Here is an 18,121-nt window from a genome sequence, read left to right as displayed (position 1 = left end):
TAGATTCATAGAGGCTGCTTCTCCTAGAATGAGACGGATATGGAGGAGAGATTTCAAGACAGAGGGAGGCAACCAGAACCAGAAACAAGGACAGACACCCCGAAACTGATTTATGGACATTGAGTAGGACATGGATGGATTATTGGAACCATCAAGGAGGAGAAGAACGTTGAAGATGAAACACCTTTTTAGTGTTCTGTAGATCTTCCTCGTTTTCAAGATGCTTTAACCTGCCTTCCCCCGACACAGAGTAAGTAGAAAAAGAAATTCAGAATGACTAACCACCCCTGTTAAGCCAGCAACCCATTTGCATCAAGGCCATATATCACACTGGGTATCTGCTGTCATCTGCTGCCGGACGGCAGATTAGATCATAACTCGATTCAGAACTCTGCGTCCTGTGTCATTAACGTCACTCCGGCTACCATGTAAAGTGTGGGGTGAAACAAGGCGTTCTCCTGACATTGCGGAGCTGTAAATTCAAATTAAGTTATTTTATGGGTTTATAATCTCGATACAAACTCCTTTAGGCTGCTCTCCAGAGGACATTAGCTGGACCTTCTCCAATTAATATATGGCATCTTGTAGACAAAGTATAATTAAATCCGTGTCGGGGTAAAGTAATTATCCCAATTATTTCAGGGTCTTCATTCAAGAATCTAAAAGAGAATTCAGAGAAAGTCCTACTCTGTGTATTGGGTAAAGGGGTTGAGAAAGAATTGTGGTGACTTAAACGATCTTAGACATGGTCTACATCAACAGGTAGTATAGTAGTTTTGAAGATTTTTAGGTTGGAAGCTGCCATCTCTGGCTAGCATTATCTTCCTTGTCCTTCCTCCGTCCTTACAAAGGCTGCCTAAACCACTCAGCAACAATCAGCAACATAACAATAGTGGAGAGATAACCCTGCAGATGCTGAGAACAGGAAGTTAAGATGCCTGCCCCGTTGTATATGGATTTCTAATACATACATTGGTGTTAATTTAACATATTTAACTGTAACATAGGCTTGGTATTTGGAAAGGTGACCGATCTGCTTTAATTAGTTCTTGGCCGTCATCTTACTTTACTGAAAGAGTGGTAGATAAGAACAGCTTCCCAGCGGAGTTGGTAGAAGGTAATACAGTGAGGGTATTAAACATGCATGGGATAGACATACGGCTCCTGAATCTAAGACGAGACCAACAACTGATTAAGGTTTGAGTCTTTACAGCAGGAGAAACGGGCGACTAGATGGGGGAATGAGGCTGATCTACCAGCAAATTTTATGTGTCCTTTTAAATGTATTTTTCTTTGTAAAAAATGTGAAAGTAAGCCTGCATTCTATTTCTGTTCCTAGCACTGTAGAATTGGTTATAAATCATGATAATCTTTCAAAAAATATACACGATTTTGAGTTAAATATTGTTGTATTTTTTGCCCTGGGTAACTTAATTAGCCAATTTGATTCAACTGTATCTTTAGCCCTCCTAAAAAGTTTTATTTCTGCTGTAGACAAAATGGAACTAAATATGATCCAAAAAAAATCCCACTTTTGTACTTGTTCTCAGGTTGCAAACCAGTGTAATGATGTATAAAAATATATAATTTATTTGGGACTATATAGAGAAAAAGACCGACCGAGGAAGTAATAGTCTTCTAGTTGGTTTTCAGCACAATTAATTCACTAGGCTTTTTTTATCTTTCCAAGGCAAAATATTCCAGAGGTGTCTCTCGTATTGGCCTTCCCTTCAGAACCTGGGGATGCTTTCATGTGGATAAATTTAAATGGGGAAAAAATGTAATTGGGGTCTAAAGGTGCAGTCCCACTGAGACACAATTCTAATTGCACGCTAGACTTTTCAGCAAATAAACCTTAATAAATCTGTTTAATCACATAAAAAAAACACATTTATGTCATATAACAATAAGTGTTCCAGGCAACATTATTATTATTATTATTCTTTTTTATTATTATTATTTTATTATTATTATTATTGGCACTTAGGTTGATATACATTACAGAAAAAAATAAATGAAAATAAAATCTTAAAATTAATAGGAAAAGACCAACTGGAGGGCAGACTGATAGTTCTGATTCGGTAGAAGGAGGCAACTTTTTATTGTGGGACAAGGGAGTGATAGAAGGTAGAACCTAAAAAGGAATAGGTTGATGGGTGAGAATATATGGGATGGATGTAATTAAATGGGGGTAGGGGCAAAAATATTGGGTAAAGGGAATGGATACAGTAATATGGGGTAAGAAACAGGAAATTGGTGAAATTATACAGGGGGGACATGGGAAGGCAAAGGGTGAAATTATATCGGGGAGAGGATAAGATTATATGGCGGCGACAAAAATGCTATTAAGAGCTATAAATTACAGAATATTACAGAGAGAAGCTGAAGGGTTAAAAGGCATTCAGGAATGGCAGCCCTTAATCACTTGTATTATTATTTTAATTTAATGGTCGGTTTTTACATTTTCCGATTTATATCGACCTGCCCTGACATCACCAAAGCCATAGCCCAGGGCATTTCACGCACATTCGCCTCCATTACCCATGATCCTTCATTGCAGGCGGAATCAGAATCCGACCGTCAGCCCGAGCAGGAAGTTGTATGCCGCTTCCTGTTCTCTCCCTTGCGTCAGCCCGAGCAGGAAGTTGTAAGCCGCTTCCTGTTCTCTCCCTTGCGTCAGCCCGAGCAGGAAGTTGTAAACCGCTTCCTGTTCTCTCCCCACGTTGTTTTAGCGGACAGCGCCTGAGCCTCTAGCGTTAGAGATTGTTTCCAGCCACGCAGCTCCCTCCGTAACGCTATTATCACAGATATCTCAGGGCGATTTATACCCTGCGACGGGGCAGCAAGATGGCGGCTCCTGTATACAGTATAACAGGAAAATAACAGAAGGAAACCTCATAACAATGGCTACATGTAAGAAAAAGAACTTGATTAATATATTTTGTAATATGATATAAGATGTGACATTCCCACTTTAACCTGGCATATGGTGAGTTATAGCAGCAATGTATTAGCCTCGAAATAAAATGAAATTATATTCCTCCCGTGATTCCAGCCCCCGGAGAAACTCGGATCGTCTGACATCCTTATTGTTATTTCTCGGAGATTTAAAACACCTTATTTAAATTCAATTAGCATTCTAAGTTGAGTGACGACGGACTAAATATTCAGAGATATTGCATTACACTTTAAGGTAACATCGTTAATAAGGAATAAAAGGCAGCAGGTAGGTATCTTTACATCGCGCGTCTCCAAGGCAGCGTTCGGAGTCTTCGTTTCCCGCTGGCGGCGATCTGCAAACATAAATTAGTCTTCAGCATGACTTCCTCGAGGTAACGAGGGCTTTTTCTAAGAAGAAACATATTAAGTGATGTAACGTTTCCGCCGATGCCCCGGAAGGCTCCGTCTTCATTTTATTTTTTGTGATAAATTGAGTAAATAAATAATTTATGGGGCTATATGGATTATTTTACTCAATTCGATGTCTTTTGAACCGAAGGAGAACTTAATAAACCTGACATGGTTGACCCGTTCTTTCTACAAGCTGTCAACACAATATACTATTAACTCCATTCCAGAAATTCTATATCTTAGGTTCTACCTTAAGCATCCTACCTAAAAACTGGAAAACTGGTCATTTTGAATCCAGGCATTTAAAATTTTTGAAATTTTGTATATTTTTATAGGGAAAGGAGAAAGAGGTTCTTTTTTACGAGCTGTACATAGTCATGTATGCAATGAATGGATCAAGCAACTCATTATGGGCTGGGATGGACTTGCGATGAGAAGATGGTCCTGGCACTTTAAGGCCAGCGGCCGCCTGATGACTTAAGTGCGACTGACGCTAGATATAGGCGGTTACATGTTTTAGGCTCACTTATTGTGCGCTGGGCATATCTAGCGCTGGCCACATGGAGTTTGCGCGTGCCCGGTGTGCCATTCTGGATATGATTATCGGCATACCTGGGAACTCGCCGCTTCTACGCTAGTCACAGTGCTAACTGTCCAGGTTGTGGGAACGATATTTAGGACTACTCCCTGTCTATTTATCCTCCCACCCCCCCATACAATTTTAAGGAATTTGGGGCTAGCCCGCACATGTATGTGGCTACAGCCAACAAGTCAACAGTCTCGCACCTCACAAATCCACTTCCGCCAAAGAGGGAGCCCTCTTGCTAGCCTCTAGTCTGGAAGTTCCCGGATATGATTATGGGGATGAAGAATAATGCAGTTTGGGTGAAATTTTAGACTTGCACAACTCTAATTCAACAAAATAATTTTGATCCATACGGTTTGCTGGTACAGCGTATACAGAAAAGTCTACTCTCTGTCCAAATGTGACCCGCCATCCACAGATATTGTTAACACATCAGATGTAAACGGTTTCCCTGACAGTCTCTGGAGACAGCCTAGCGCCGGGGGCAGTCGGACATGAAAGGCTGGAAACTGCATTTAGTTGAAAGACCAAAAAACTCTAATGACTTTTCAAAAGAAATGGGAAATGGTCATCTGCGGCGTTTGTCGTATACGAGAACCTGAAAGTCTTTGGTTTTTTTCTGTAATTGTTTTTAATTCTTTGGTCTCCTGATCCCATTTAATGGGGAAAAAAATCAATACTTAGTAGAGAATAAAGTCATTATTATATTTTAAAAAAATGACCATTTTTTCAGGTATTGGAACCTCGTAAAATGTAATTCTCAACCAGATCCTCATATTTATCTGTGACGGGATCTGAGAAACAGTAGAAACCCTTCTCAGAAAGCAATAATTTAGCTCTTTTACTACGTTTTTCTTTTTTTTTTTTTTTTTTTTACCATATTTGCTTGATTTAGCTTTTTTTTTTTTTTGGAAGATTTTCATATACACTCAGTAAAAAAAATAAATTGTACAGCAGAAGGTTTAATTTCCACAGTCCATACCCCCCTGGGGTGAAAATAGTTATTTTTAAATTTTACCCTTTTCAGGCAGAATGTTTACTTACAACAAGACTATAACCGAATAAAGGCAAATAACTGTTCCTATGAAATGAAATTTAAATGAATTAAATGTTACTCCCTCCCCCAGCATCTGTTTTAGAAGTCCTTCTTTGACACAAATCCCTAATGCCCCTTTTTTCACCCCAATGCCCCTCTTTCCTAGTAGCTCAGAATATTTGCTGGGCATGAGGGTATCGCAGGTTTCTACAGCCCTAAAAGCCCCGATAATGTGTATAGAAACAGCAGGGAACGGCTTTATAAATTAAACGGGGTAAATAAAACCCCATCATTCTTCTTCTAAATGCCCCACCCAGTTACACAAATACCCAGGAATGGGGCACAAAGTCACATAAAGAGTCTGGGAAAAGCCCCGCCTCCTAGTCAAACTTCTAACCACACCTCTAAAAACAAACATTTCCTTCTTTGGTCATTTGAGATGTTGGGAGGTGTCAATAATCAACAGGGCAGGATCATACCTGGGAACGCTCTAAATGTGCTGTTGAAATATTAACACTTTAATAACCCATTGTGAAGAGTCTATGTAGTGACTCTCCAACAGCCGGCATACAAAAAAAAAGAAGAATTAAACTGGGGAGGAAGGAGTGCTGGCATAAGTGAGCTTATCTTATAGTTCAGGGGTGTCCAACCTGCGGCCATCCAGCTGCAGAACGACTATATCTCCCATACTCCTCAGTCAGCCCCTTAGCTGAAAGAGCATTATGGGAAATATAGTCCTGCAGCAGCTGGAGGGCCGCAGGTTGGACACCCCTGTTATAGTAGAAATACTATAGAAATGACCAATGACGTACAATGACAAACTTAAAGAAACAGGAAAAGTCACGTTTTCCAGACCTTCTTATTTTATTAAGTAATTTTTTTCCATAGATTTCATTTTTTTGTGGCTTCCTTGGCGGTTAGCAGGAATAACACGTGAACCGCTTATTACATGATGAGCACCTGTGTACATTAGGAGGTCCGCACACGTGTGTATCCCACAGGGAATGGCTAATGTGTGGCATCTGTGCACGGTGGGCTCCTGTCACTCGTACGGAACGCTAAACAATGCTATATACGCCGGTATTTAATTACGGAATAAAAAACACAGCGGCTGGAGACCGGAGGCGTCGAGCTTCAATGTGCGTAATAATACATCAGTTTATATATAATATACTGGTAAACGGATACGATGTTCGTGATTTTAGCTAAGATGTATAAGATCGTTGAGAGGTCCCTTTAAGTTTCTCTGGTGTCCCTCTTGCTAATCAGTGGGGGCAATTCTGCAAAATGCCCCCCATTCACATTTGCTCATTCCCCACCCCCAACTATTCTCCATGTAGGAGAGCGTACCGCCTGACGTATGATATTCTTACTGCCAGTCATCTCCGTCGCTGGCTCGATGAGCATTAAAAGCGGGTTCTAACGAGACACGGTGTATGCGTGCGTGGAAAGCATGTAGAGATCCATTAGAGATTCCTGTAAACCACTTAGCGTTTCTGTAGCTCTCCTCTGACTCTCCGATCTCTCAATATCCTTCTGGAGTTGGGGTCTCCAGAACTGTCACCCATGACCAAGGTGAGACCTGAGCAAAGATCTGTAAAGTGGCTGAACCTGCTTAATCTTCCTGCTACTAATGCCTCCCGCTATACACCCCAGCACCCTGAGACGCTTTTTCCACCCCTTTATTGCATTGTCTGCTTACCTTTTAAGTCATCGGAAATAACTACTCCGTTGTCACTGGCAGAACAGTGTCCCCAATGCTATATTCTGCCTTTGGATCTTTAAGTTCCAAGTGCATTATCTTACATTTATCAACGTTAAACTGCAGCTGCCGTACTCTCGACCATTCTTCTGACTTAAACCACTTGCCAACAGGCGTGTTCCTCCAGGAACGTCTATTGTCTGGGGAAAAAAGACAAACCTCACCATTTTATTCAGTTACTAAACCAATGTAATGGTGTTTATGGATTCAAATAAGCAATCTATATGTATTAGAAACCCATCGTATGTGTGCGCCATGGAAGCAGCCATCTTAACTTCCTGTTCTCAGGATCTGCATGATTTATTCCTCCCCATTAAGTTATTCCCCATTGTTAATTTGCTGAAACCTTTGTAAGTATGGGGGGATATATTTCAAGTGAGTAGCGCACATTGCCTCGCTCACCTACATCTACTAAATAGGTAGTTAGCTTGTTTAGGTGTCCAGGGTATGGTAACCACAGGGGTTAAAGAACATTTTTTAAGCAAATTTCTCTGTATTTCCGGCAAACGCTTCTACCTATAAATTTCTACGTGATTTTTTTCGCTCCTAATAAACAATATTTCAAAGTAATGTGCGGCCCGGGTGATTAATTCCCTGCGACTGGACGCGCTTTGCATTCACCGCGAAATATTAATAACGCGTTCTCGCTGACTGGTGGAGGAGAATTTCAGAAACTCGGGCGCAATCTGCTTTAGGTTATTGATGAAATTCAGTGATTCGCTGGAAAAAAAAAGGCTGCAGAAATCTGGAAGCCTCATTTCCTTTTTTTTGCCCTTAAAAATAAGTCAGACAATTCAAAATGAAATAATGTATTTAGGGACTATTTGGTAGTTCTATCCTAGTAGGGTCTTTTTGGATGGTGTTATGGTTGGGTTTGCCGTAAACGTACTTGCAAGCCGTCCCATTTTTCCTGTGACAGTCCCGATGATCAGGCATTGTCCCCTGGCCTCCCCTGAGGTCTGTGCTGCTGGCTCTATCCCACCTCCCAAGACATGTGTCCCTATTTGAACACCCGGGGTATTTAAATAAAATAAATTAGCATTAAATGGGTGTGGCCTTGTTAGCCCCACCCCCACTGACCTTGTACTCCTAAAATGTCTACAATACATCCATGTCCCAGCTGGGTGCTCAGTGAGCCCAGTCTGAAACAAAAAAAAAGACCATACTCCATGATATATACCTAATTAGACAGTATATAATCATAGTACATACATTAAAATGCTCTACAGACATTACCTCTCTGTGTCTCAAGCACCCGTGCCTCTCTTTGATTCCCTGTGCCCCTTTTTCCTCCCCTGTGTCCCCTCCTCCGCTGTGTCCCCCTTGCCTCCGCTGTGTCCCCCTTTCCTCCCCTAATGCCCCTCTTTTCTAGGAGGTCAGAATGTTTGCTGGGTATGAGGGGATCGCAGGGTTCTACAGCCCTAAAAGCCCCGATAATGTGTATAGAAGCAGCAGGGAACGGCTTTATAAATTAAACGGGGTAAATAAACCCCATGCTTGCTGCACACCCTAAAAAAAAGTGCCCCTCTTTGGGTGCGTATTATATTGGCGGGCATGGTTCTTACTTTTTATTACCGTATTTGCTCGATTATAAGACGACCCTGATTATAAGACGACCCCCCAAAATCTGAATATTAACTTAGGAAAAAAAGAAAAAGCCTGAATATAAGACGACCCTAAAGGAAAAAAGTTTTACCAGTAAATGTTAATTCATGTAAACTATTTTTTTTAATAAAAGCTATGATTGAGAAAAATATTTTTTTTGTTTTTATTTCTTGTATTTTCCAACCTGTCCCCCAGTTACGCACATCTGCCCCCAGGCTTGCCACTCCAATATGGCACTGTGGCCCATGATATGCCTTTTAACCCTCTATATGCCACTGTGCCCCATGGTATGCCTTTTGACCCCCTATGTGCCACTCTGCCTCCAGAAATGCCTTATACCCCTATATCCCATTCTGGCATTTAGGGGGTTAAAATGCATATTATGGGCCAGAGTGGCATATAGGTGTATAAGGCATTTCAGGAGGCAGAGTGCTCTATTAAATGCCCCCTTAACGACACACACACACACACACACACACACACACACACACACACACACACACACACACACACACACACACACACACACACACACACACACACACACACACACACACACACACACACACACACACACACACACACACACACACACACCCTATACCCCCATTTAACTAACACACACACACACACACTCTCCTCTCCCCTCCCCTCCCCTCTCAGCCCTCTCTTACCGGTGCTTCCAGCCGGGGCAGCGGGTTGACGTCGCCTTCTGCTGCAGCCGGAAGGAGGTGGAGTTGGCAGCGGGGGTTTGTATGCGTCCGTCGCGTATACTTTCCCCGGCTGTCAGAGATCAGAGTTCCCCGCACCGGTGCGGGGAACTCTGATCTCTGACAGTCGGGGAAGGTTTGCGCGACGGACGCAGACAACCCCCGCTGCTAGCCACACCTCCTTCCGGCTGCAGCGGACGTTGTCTACGCGAATCGCGTAGACGTCAACCCGCTGCCCCGGCAATACAGCAGGAAGCACCGGTAAGTGTGTGTATGATGGGGGGGGGGGTGAGACAGGAGGATCCAGGTCCCCTGCAGCGGTGCGGGGGATCTGGATCTTAGTCTCCTAATCAGACTCTATTTGAGGTCTGATTAGAAGACGACCCCGATTAGAAGACGAGGGGTATTTTTCAGAGCATTTGCTCTGAAAAAAACCTCGTCTTATAATCGAGCAAATACGGTAATAAGGCAGACACTTTATACATAAGGAACAATAATCTGTTTCATCTTCTGGGAGGGTTTTTTAAATTTTAATAATGCTTTGATTACCTGTTGCATGGGAGTAGGAGACCCCCTAACCGTCCCTTTAAGCTGCACCTGGTAGTAACGTTATTCCCCTAACAGGGGTAGATTCAATTTTATAAATCCCATCAGTAATTTGATCTCCTATAGAATAGACGGTTAAAGATACGCATGCAAGGTATAGATAAATCGCTTTTTATTCTGGTTTTAAGCGCCATAATATTTGTATTATATTGTGTGATGAGAACAAACATTGCCCCCTAGTGGTTATATTTGGAAAACTCATCAGTGTGAGCATAGAAAAATTGCATAATAATTACAATAATTATTATTTTCACACCTGAGGCAGCCCTGGACACACAGTGTAGTGTAGTGTGATGTAGTGTATACTTTGTGTTTATTGTGTAATGTGGGTCTTTGCATTATGTAGAATGTACTTTTAATGTAGGTCGGCTATGTCAAAAAATGTTTTCTCTCAATTTTCTCCTATAAACCCCCTTTATCTGCAGACCTGGAGCCTCAGTTGCCGTCAGTCATGTGATATTTTGGGTGACTTTCCCGGCTCAAACACCACACTGAGCTGATGCTTTATGGCAATGCTAATGAAGTCCGTTCCTCCATAGACTTCCATTAGTCAGAGAGTCTGGCTGAGTCATAAGACTGAGGCATTCTATTGTTTCCCACAGGCAGTATGATCAGGAGTGTGTGGGGGGGTTGTTTAGTAGATTGGGGATCAGATAACAGAGCGAGAACTGATATGGCTGATATGCAGCTGCCTGAAAACATTATATTGAGGGGCAAAAACTCAAATAATTGAAAATGTATTTTTAATCTGAAAACAAAACTGGTGGGAGATCCCTTTTAAAATCAGAAACCTCATAACTATTAATAGATTATATATTAACCCCTTAATGACAAAGCCCATACATGTCATGTACGGGCTCAAAATGCATTGTTTTCAATGGGTTTAGGGACCGCCCATTGTCCTTAAGGGGTTAATAGCGTAATAGTTTCCTATTATAAAGTCAAATGTTTATAGACTCTTCCCGACTCCCGGAGTTCTGGCGCCATCTTGTGTTCATTCTTTGATATTTTATCGATAAACCAAAACATGAGCTCATGCACTGATCATCAGTTATTTTGCCATTTTTAAACTAAATTATCATTTTGAAAATGTTTTCTCACTTCTGAAGCTCGATGTGAGCACATTCTGTACGGTATTATGTATTTGTCTATGTTAATATTCTTCTTTACTTTCAACAAAAAAATGAAAATTAATTAAAATAATTATAATTAATTATAATTAATAGAAATAATTAAATTATTTAAATAATATTTTTTTAAAAAATCAACATGCAGGTTTGTTTAGCATTAAGAAGCCAATCAGTGGTGGGAAACCCCCAATGCATTTGCAAGGGGGACACCACGTAAATTTAAAGGACCTCAGCTATGGTACAAAATGCCTATATTGGAGTGCCTTTTAATGTGATTTGTGGAACAGCCGTGAGCCGTTATACTTTTTAACAAAGGTTATGAATGGTAAGAAGGATACTAAATTATTGAAATAAAGTAAGGTTTTTAGCAAATAAAATAATTCATATATATATATATATTTATATATGGTGCTATATAAAACAATAAATAAAATAATATACTGTGTATATATATATATATATATATATATATATAAATCCATAATCTGTTCATCCAGATAGATCAGGTTACGAACGGACAGACTAAACAGATGTATTTCTGTATACACGTCAAAATATGCATCTGTTCATTTATCTAAAATGGAGATATTTTTTTTTGTGGAGTTAAATGCTTTAGGATACCAACAGCTGTCCCTCCGGATGATTGCCAAATCTGCAGGCTGCCTTTTGGGTTAGATTTCTGAAAATGTATCAATTAAGAAAGAAAAAAAATTGTCAATAAGAATGTTTTCTACCTTTAAATTACGTGGGGGTTAAAAGGACCCCATAAGTTGTTCCAAGCGGTCCCTCTTAAGATTTAGCTTAAGGTGAAGCTGCAGCTCCAGAACGCTTCCTCCGTAGTCTGATGTTTTGTGCCAGGAAAATTTAAGGGGACCACTCAGCTGTCATGTGCATTAAAGCGCATTTGATGGTTGGAATGTCCCTTTATGTTTGTTTCATATGTACATGTCTACCCTTTGGTGGGACAACATCTTTAAAAGTAACTTTTATATAAAGTATTAATTAACCCCTTGAGGACAATGGGCGGTCCCTAAACCCATTGAAAACAATGCATTTTGAGCTCCTACATGTACAGGCTTTGTCATTAAGGGGTTAATAGGGGCCATCCTCTGACTTTTTCTTGGGTATATTGGCTGTGCTCGGGCATCATACAGGAAAGGTCTGTTGGGGGCACAAGGGCTTGAAATCCTATCTAGTAACCTGATGAAATCCCCTTTCTCTTACAGCACCTTCTTACCCCGGATCCTTCCTTACATCAACCGCTTTTTCTTCTGGCTTCAGTTCTCAAGCAGAAGCCAGCGAGTAGACATCAGTCACAAAGTATTTAATTTTGAATGTCTTTTCAAGCAACACGTCCAAGATTGGGCCATTCCCATGTAAGAAGATCAGTTTAACACCTTGTCGGATTTGGTTTGATTTCGATGACGTGTGATTTAATTATGAAAGAGTCCAGCTGATTCTCAGACTTTCATTGATTAGAGAAATTAATACCTAAACTAGGAAAAAGTAGTCTGGACCAGTGTTGCAATGAGGGGGATCCTGTCACTTTAAGGCCAGTGGCCGACTGATGGCATAAGTACGGTGGCCTAACCTATGCTATCATCCGTGCTCACAGCTACAATGCACTAAGATTAATATTGTGGAAGAAAATTGGTTAATCTTGGAGATCTGATCAGTCTCTCCCCAGACTAGTGTGTAAATATAGTTTTCCTTTGTTTTTACCAAACTTTTTATATTTTTCTGCTGCCACAGCAACAATGCCTTTTAGCCAATCGGTGCCTTTTTGCTAAGTCATGTGACTACGGGCTTTCCCGATAATACACGAGTGAGCAAAATAATGGACATATATTATGTTGTAAAGTGAGTTTATATTCAGGAGATGAAGCCGAACAGTATTTTTAAAAATAGCTAATGGGGAAAAAAATATTTGCTTACGTTTTTTAAATAATAATAATTTTTTTTTAATTTTTTTTTATGGAATCACCGAAAGGATCGGTTACTCTGGTAACAATCTAATCTGTTTTCAGAGAGAAGACCAAAGATGCGTTGATGCAGTTGAAATCCTGGCTGGAGAAAAACCCTCACGTGGTGGCCCATTTTCCGGTGGAAGTGCGGTTTGCCCGTGGAGATGACATCTTACTGAGTCCCTGCTACAACCGGGACAGCTGCTACATGAACATCATTATGTACAGGTAAAAGGGCTACTACTAGTCACTACATGGTGATCAAACGTGTCATGGCGGCACTTGGAAACGAAAGGAAAACTTTTGACGTATCATGAATGTTGGATGAATGGCTTTTAATATCCTTTTGCGTTTTCACGTTAGAATACAGCATTTCCCAGCATTCATTTGGCCGCTTCCTCATGGGCTGCTCATTCCAGGGATCAGGAGAGAGGAGGGTTCAGGGTAGATGAAGGTCTTGTATTTCTCATTGATGGGGGGGCAGCCTCACCCTGGTCTCTGGGTCCAGGACGCGGGAGAGGCGCTACTGCACACTCCACTCCCCGTCCACTGCCACTCCAACCACAGCGTTTCCCTGCGCGTGAAGCTAGCCCTGCATCCTATGTCAGTGGAACCATCCGCGATGACTGCCTACCAACACCACCGGCACTGTCCACCTACCCGCATTGCAAAAAGGAAGAGATCTGGGTAGGTGGAACCGAAACGCTCCCAGCTATGATGATGAGTTCTGTTACAAAAATATCTAAATGTCTAAACCTTTTTAAACAAGAAGTCCCATATTATATTGTTTTAGAAAATTCTAAGTGCTACTTAAAAAAAAACAAAAAAAACTTTAAGAGTATTGCGCAACTTCCATGTCAAGATAATGTTAGTCTCAATGGAATACAAGGTCTTAGCCTTCACGGACGACATGCTTTTTGCCCTCACAGGCCCTAGGGTTTCCCTGCCGGTTCTTCTTCGGGAGTTCCGGGTGTATGGTCGCCTTTCGAATCTGAAGATTAATTTTGGAAAATCTGAGATTTTAAATATCACTCTCCCCCGCGCTGAGGCTGAATCGCTGGCCTCCCTGTTTCCTTTTAAGTGGTTCGCAAAAGTTGAAACATTTGGGTATTTGGCTTGCGGACGACGTGGGGCTTCTGTATCGCTTCAACTTTCCCCCCCTTCTGGCTGCGCTTCACAAAGATTTTAGGGCTTGCGGTTCTCTTTTTGTCTCCTGGATCGGTAGGGTTCATACCCTTAAGATGAACGTGCTTCCCAGGGTTTTATATTTGCTCCAGGCTTTACCTATATCCATACCACGCTCTTTCTTTTCGTCGCTGCGATCGATGTTTATTGCATTTATTTGGGCCCGGAGGCCCCCACGGTTGGCTATGGCTATGTTACAGAAGCCCAAGGCTGCGGGAGGCCTGGGGGTCCCTTGTCTGCGTACCTATTATTTGGCCTGCCACCTTTTGAGGACATTGGAGTGGAGTAATGGCCCATCCCATAAGCTTTGGGTGAACTTGGAGGCAGCTGCCTCCCCTGTACCTTTGCGAGCTCTTATATGGTTAGACCCGTGTGTTGCTAGGAGGAACGCGGGGGGTAATCCTTTTGTTTTGGCTACCCTTCGGGCCTTACACAATGCACACCGTACCTTTCGCCTCACGACGTATCCCTCGCCACAGACCCCCCTTCGTCATAATCCTGACTTTCCCCCTGGTATGTCTGGAGGTGGTTTCTTGTTGGCGACTTCTGCTGATTCCCCGACGATCGGGTCCTATATGGGTGGCTCTGAGCTCCTCCCTCTGTCTGCTCTTTTTGGCGCTGTCGCTCCGTCGCCGCTTCAGACCCTTCAGTATCTGCAGTTGCGGGGCTTCATTCGATTCATCCCACAGCGACATAATCTGGTCCGGGGGCCCACCTCTTTTGAATCGTTACATCTGCAAGATGCCCTCCCGTCCCATGGTGTTTCTTTGTTGTATCAGGTCCTTGTCCATCACTCGGACGATCCCTTGCCCCCCTATGTGGGTAGGTGGGAGCGGGCGTTGAATGTGTCATTGTCTAGGGCTGAATGGGAGAAGATCTTTGTGCTGACGCATGGGTGTTCCATTAGTACTAAAACTCAGGAGATGTCATACAAGCTTCTCTCATTGTGGTATCGCACGCCTTCGCGTCTGCACGCTATATTTCCTGACTGCCCCGATGTCTGTTGGAGGTGTGGGTCGCAGGGTGGGTCCGTCCTCCATATTTGGTGGGACTGTCCCCTTATTGTCCCATTTTGGAAAGCCGTACATGACACTTTACACCATTTCACTGACTTTCCTCCTCCTTTTCATCCTGTTAATTGTTTGCTGCATCACACTTCTCTGTCAATATCGGCTTATAAGAAATCGGTGGTTCGGCATTTGTTAAATGAGGCCAAAGCTTTAATTCACCTGCACTGGGGTTCGCCGACTCCGCCATCGCTGCAAGAATGAGTCGGGAGAGTGGAAAATGTACGCCATCTAGAGGATTTGGTGGTCAGGTCTACTAACCGGGTTGATAAGCATGAGCGTCTCTGGTTCTACTGGTCACCCTTCTCAACTGACCCTTCGACACAGGCCCTGTGGTGTTAGGATGTGTGGGAGGTTTGTGGTCCTACTGCCGATATTTTCTGTACCTTACTTTACCCTGCTGCGACAGGTGTTTACTGTTTACTCTGTTTTCTGTGTACCCCCCTCCCATCCTTATGTACCCCCCTTTTTTCCTTTTTCTTTGTTCACCTTCCCTTATCTTGTGTGTATTTCTATCTTATGAAACAATAAAAAATTTTGATTAAAAAAAAAAAAAAAAGGAATACAAGGTCTTGTTAACATTCTCAGGCCTTATCATCATACCCGGCAACTTTCTAAATGAGCTAACCATGAGATTCTTGAAATATCAACCCTTTAATAGCACATTGTGAAGATTTTGTGTGTTGCACAAATGTGTTGCTGAGATTGGGGCAAAAACCTGAGAGTTCCCAAATAAGCTTATCATACTGCAATGTAGTAAAGAGATCACCTGGGTGTAGTCTTCTAGTGGGACCATCTGGCTAAGGATGGTCTATGAAGAGACATCTAACAAAGACTGTATTAGCTGTGCCGTAAAGCCACCCACACGGTTATTTTATTGTGCAAGGATGAAGTCCAGATACCACATGACTACCTTCATCAGCGACCTCCGCATCTGCAGTCAAAAGTTTGATAATTATAATCAAAACCCACTTCAATGTTTCCTTACACTGCACCATATGTTACTCTTAGACATCTTAAAAAGGGATTTCCATAATATTTCTCCTCAGGCCATATGGAAAGGACATTCCTCACCAAGAGTACTGGCTGGAATACGAGAATATCATGAAAAGAGTTGGAGGACGACCCCACTGGGCCAAGGTAAGAGGATCCAAATCTTACTTACCTCTCGTGATGTTGAAGCAATACGTATGTCCGCATTTTTGACCTGGCCATTCCATTGACAAAAGAAGGAAGCTTCTTCCTCTTTGGAGTCTTTATAAGTGAAACACTCCGCAGAGACGCTTCGCACCACATCCTTTTAAGGTTTGTGGATTGTGAGTCTGTTTATATATCCAATTTATGTCAGAGAGTCGTGGTTTTAAGGCACTCTTGCTGCTGTTCTTCTCTTAAAGGGACTCTTGAAGGTGGTAGGAGATTCTTTCCTCCCCTGATGCCCCTCTTTTCTAGGAGGTCGGAATATTTGCTGGGTATGAGGGTATCGCAGGGTTCTACACCCTTAAAAGCCCCAATAATGTGTATAGAAAAAGGCTTCATAAATTAAAGTGTGTAAATAAAACCCATTATTATTGTTCTAAATGCCCCACTCAGTGATATGAATTACAACCAGTCGCTCACAAAGTCACATGAAAAGTCTTGATAAAGCCCCACCCCCTAGTCACACCTCTAACCACACCCCTTGGTCCCTTTAGGCGATTTAAATTGTTGAGATGTGAGCGGACCTTCAGCAATTGCTCTACAGAGCTCCCTGTGGCCGTATGTGGTATTGCAAGTAAACACAGAACAAAAGCTTTTGGTTAGGGTACAAAATCTTCAAATTCTCTTACCCAGTTCCAGCTCTCCCCTCTGCAGGATTTCAAATTACCCCTAACAGCAACGCTTTGCTATCTTGGCCTTAGATTAAATAAAAACAAATGCGTGTGACTCTGCCTTTAAGGCATTTCACAAACAAATTGACAATAATAACACGAAATCCCGTAGGTCACTGCACTGTATAGTGTAAAAATATTCTATAGCAAAACCGCGAGGTGTTAAGCCACATGCAGTGAAATAGATTGGATTAATATGACAACCGGAGAATTTTGCATTTTACGTCCTATCAAATTATTATTATTATTATTATTATCCTTTATTTATATAGCGCCAACAGTTTACGCAGCGCTTAATACAATACATAAATTCAAGGGATATGACAAGACAAGAATTGACAGACTAAGACAAACCGATACATTTGGTGGAGAGAGCCCTGCTCGCAAGTTTACAATCTAGAGGGATAACAAACGTTCAATGCCCCCCAGTATTCCCAGCTCCTGAAAATACACAGACGACAAATTAACCACCCAAAAAGTTCAGCTGGGCGGATTTAGGTTTTATTATCTCTGAATTCTTTAAGGTCACAGTTTATATTCTATTTGATTTCAGATGAAGACTGGGCCACATTCCATTAATTTAAGCAACAAAGGACAGGGTAGAGGGGGGGAAAGAGGGTGGATTATTAAGGAAGGGAAGCTGAGAAATAGCATATTGGAGGTCAGGGCAGGATGCAAGAGAGATGGGACGCATATATACATAATGACAGAGGAAATGGACATCGGAAGGGGCTGAACGAGTGTGAAGGCACCAGGCCGAGGGGTTTAACAGGTCATAACTAGAAAGGAAGTGAAAAGCTCCACCAGTCTAAAAGGCCAGTGTGGGGAGGGAAGGAGGAAAACTAAACCAATCACTGAGTGGGGGGGGGGGGGTGACACAGCATAACCTAACCAAAGAGTTGATGAGAGAGCATATCAAAACCAATCACAAAGCTGAGAGGGTGTCAGTGGACAACCAAACCAATCACAGCCCTGGATGAGGGACAATGAATTGCCAGACCGGGCCCAGGTGTGGAGGAGAGTCTATTAATAAGAAGGTGAAATCCCAGCATGGAGGAGAAGAGGCAGATAGTGGACCTTTGATGTAACCCATGGGGTTGAGTCATGTTCTCTTTGTCCTAGGCTCACACGTGCACTCGGAAGGACTTTCAGCAGATGTATCCGGCGTTCTCCAAGTTTAAGAGCATCAGAGAGAAACTCGACCCGACCGGGATGTTTCTGAACACGTACCTGGAGAAAGTCTTCTACTGA

General features: G+C 42.2%; 1 protein-coding gene across 1 annotated transcript in view; it reads left to right on the top strand.

Moving 5' to 3' along the window:
* The window catches only part of LOC149283143 (L-gulonolactone oxidase-like), a 69,883-nt gene extending 51,762 nt beyond the window's left edge, over positions 1–18,121 (top strand). The window contains exons 11-14 of the mRNA XM_089497966.1: positions 12,013–12,162; positions 12,814–12,978; positions 16,052–16,142; positions 17,993–18,121. Of these exons, the coding sequence (XP_089354092.1) occupies positions 12,013–12,162; positions 12,814–12,978; positions 16,052–16,142; positions 17,993–18,121 (535 nt within the window). The remainder of the gene's footprint in view (positions 1–12,012; positions 12,163–12,813; positions 12,979–16,051; positions 16,143–17,992) is intronic.

The sequence above is a fragment of the Sceloporus occidentalis genome, unplaced genomic scaffold (assembly GCF_023333645.1).
Source record: "Sceloporus occidentalis isolate IW3139 unplaced genomic scaffold, rSceOcc1.0.p SCAF_111, whole genome shotgun sequence".
Lineage (NCBI taxonomy): Eukaryota > Metazoa > Chordata > Lepidosauria > Squamata > Phrynosomatidae > Sceloporus > Sceloporus occidentalis.
This window is presented reverse-complemented; position numbering and strand designations above follow the sequence as displayed.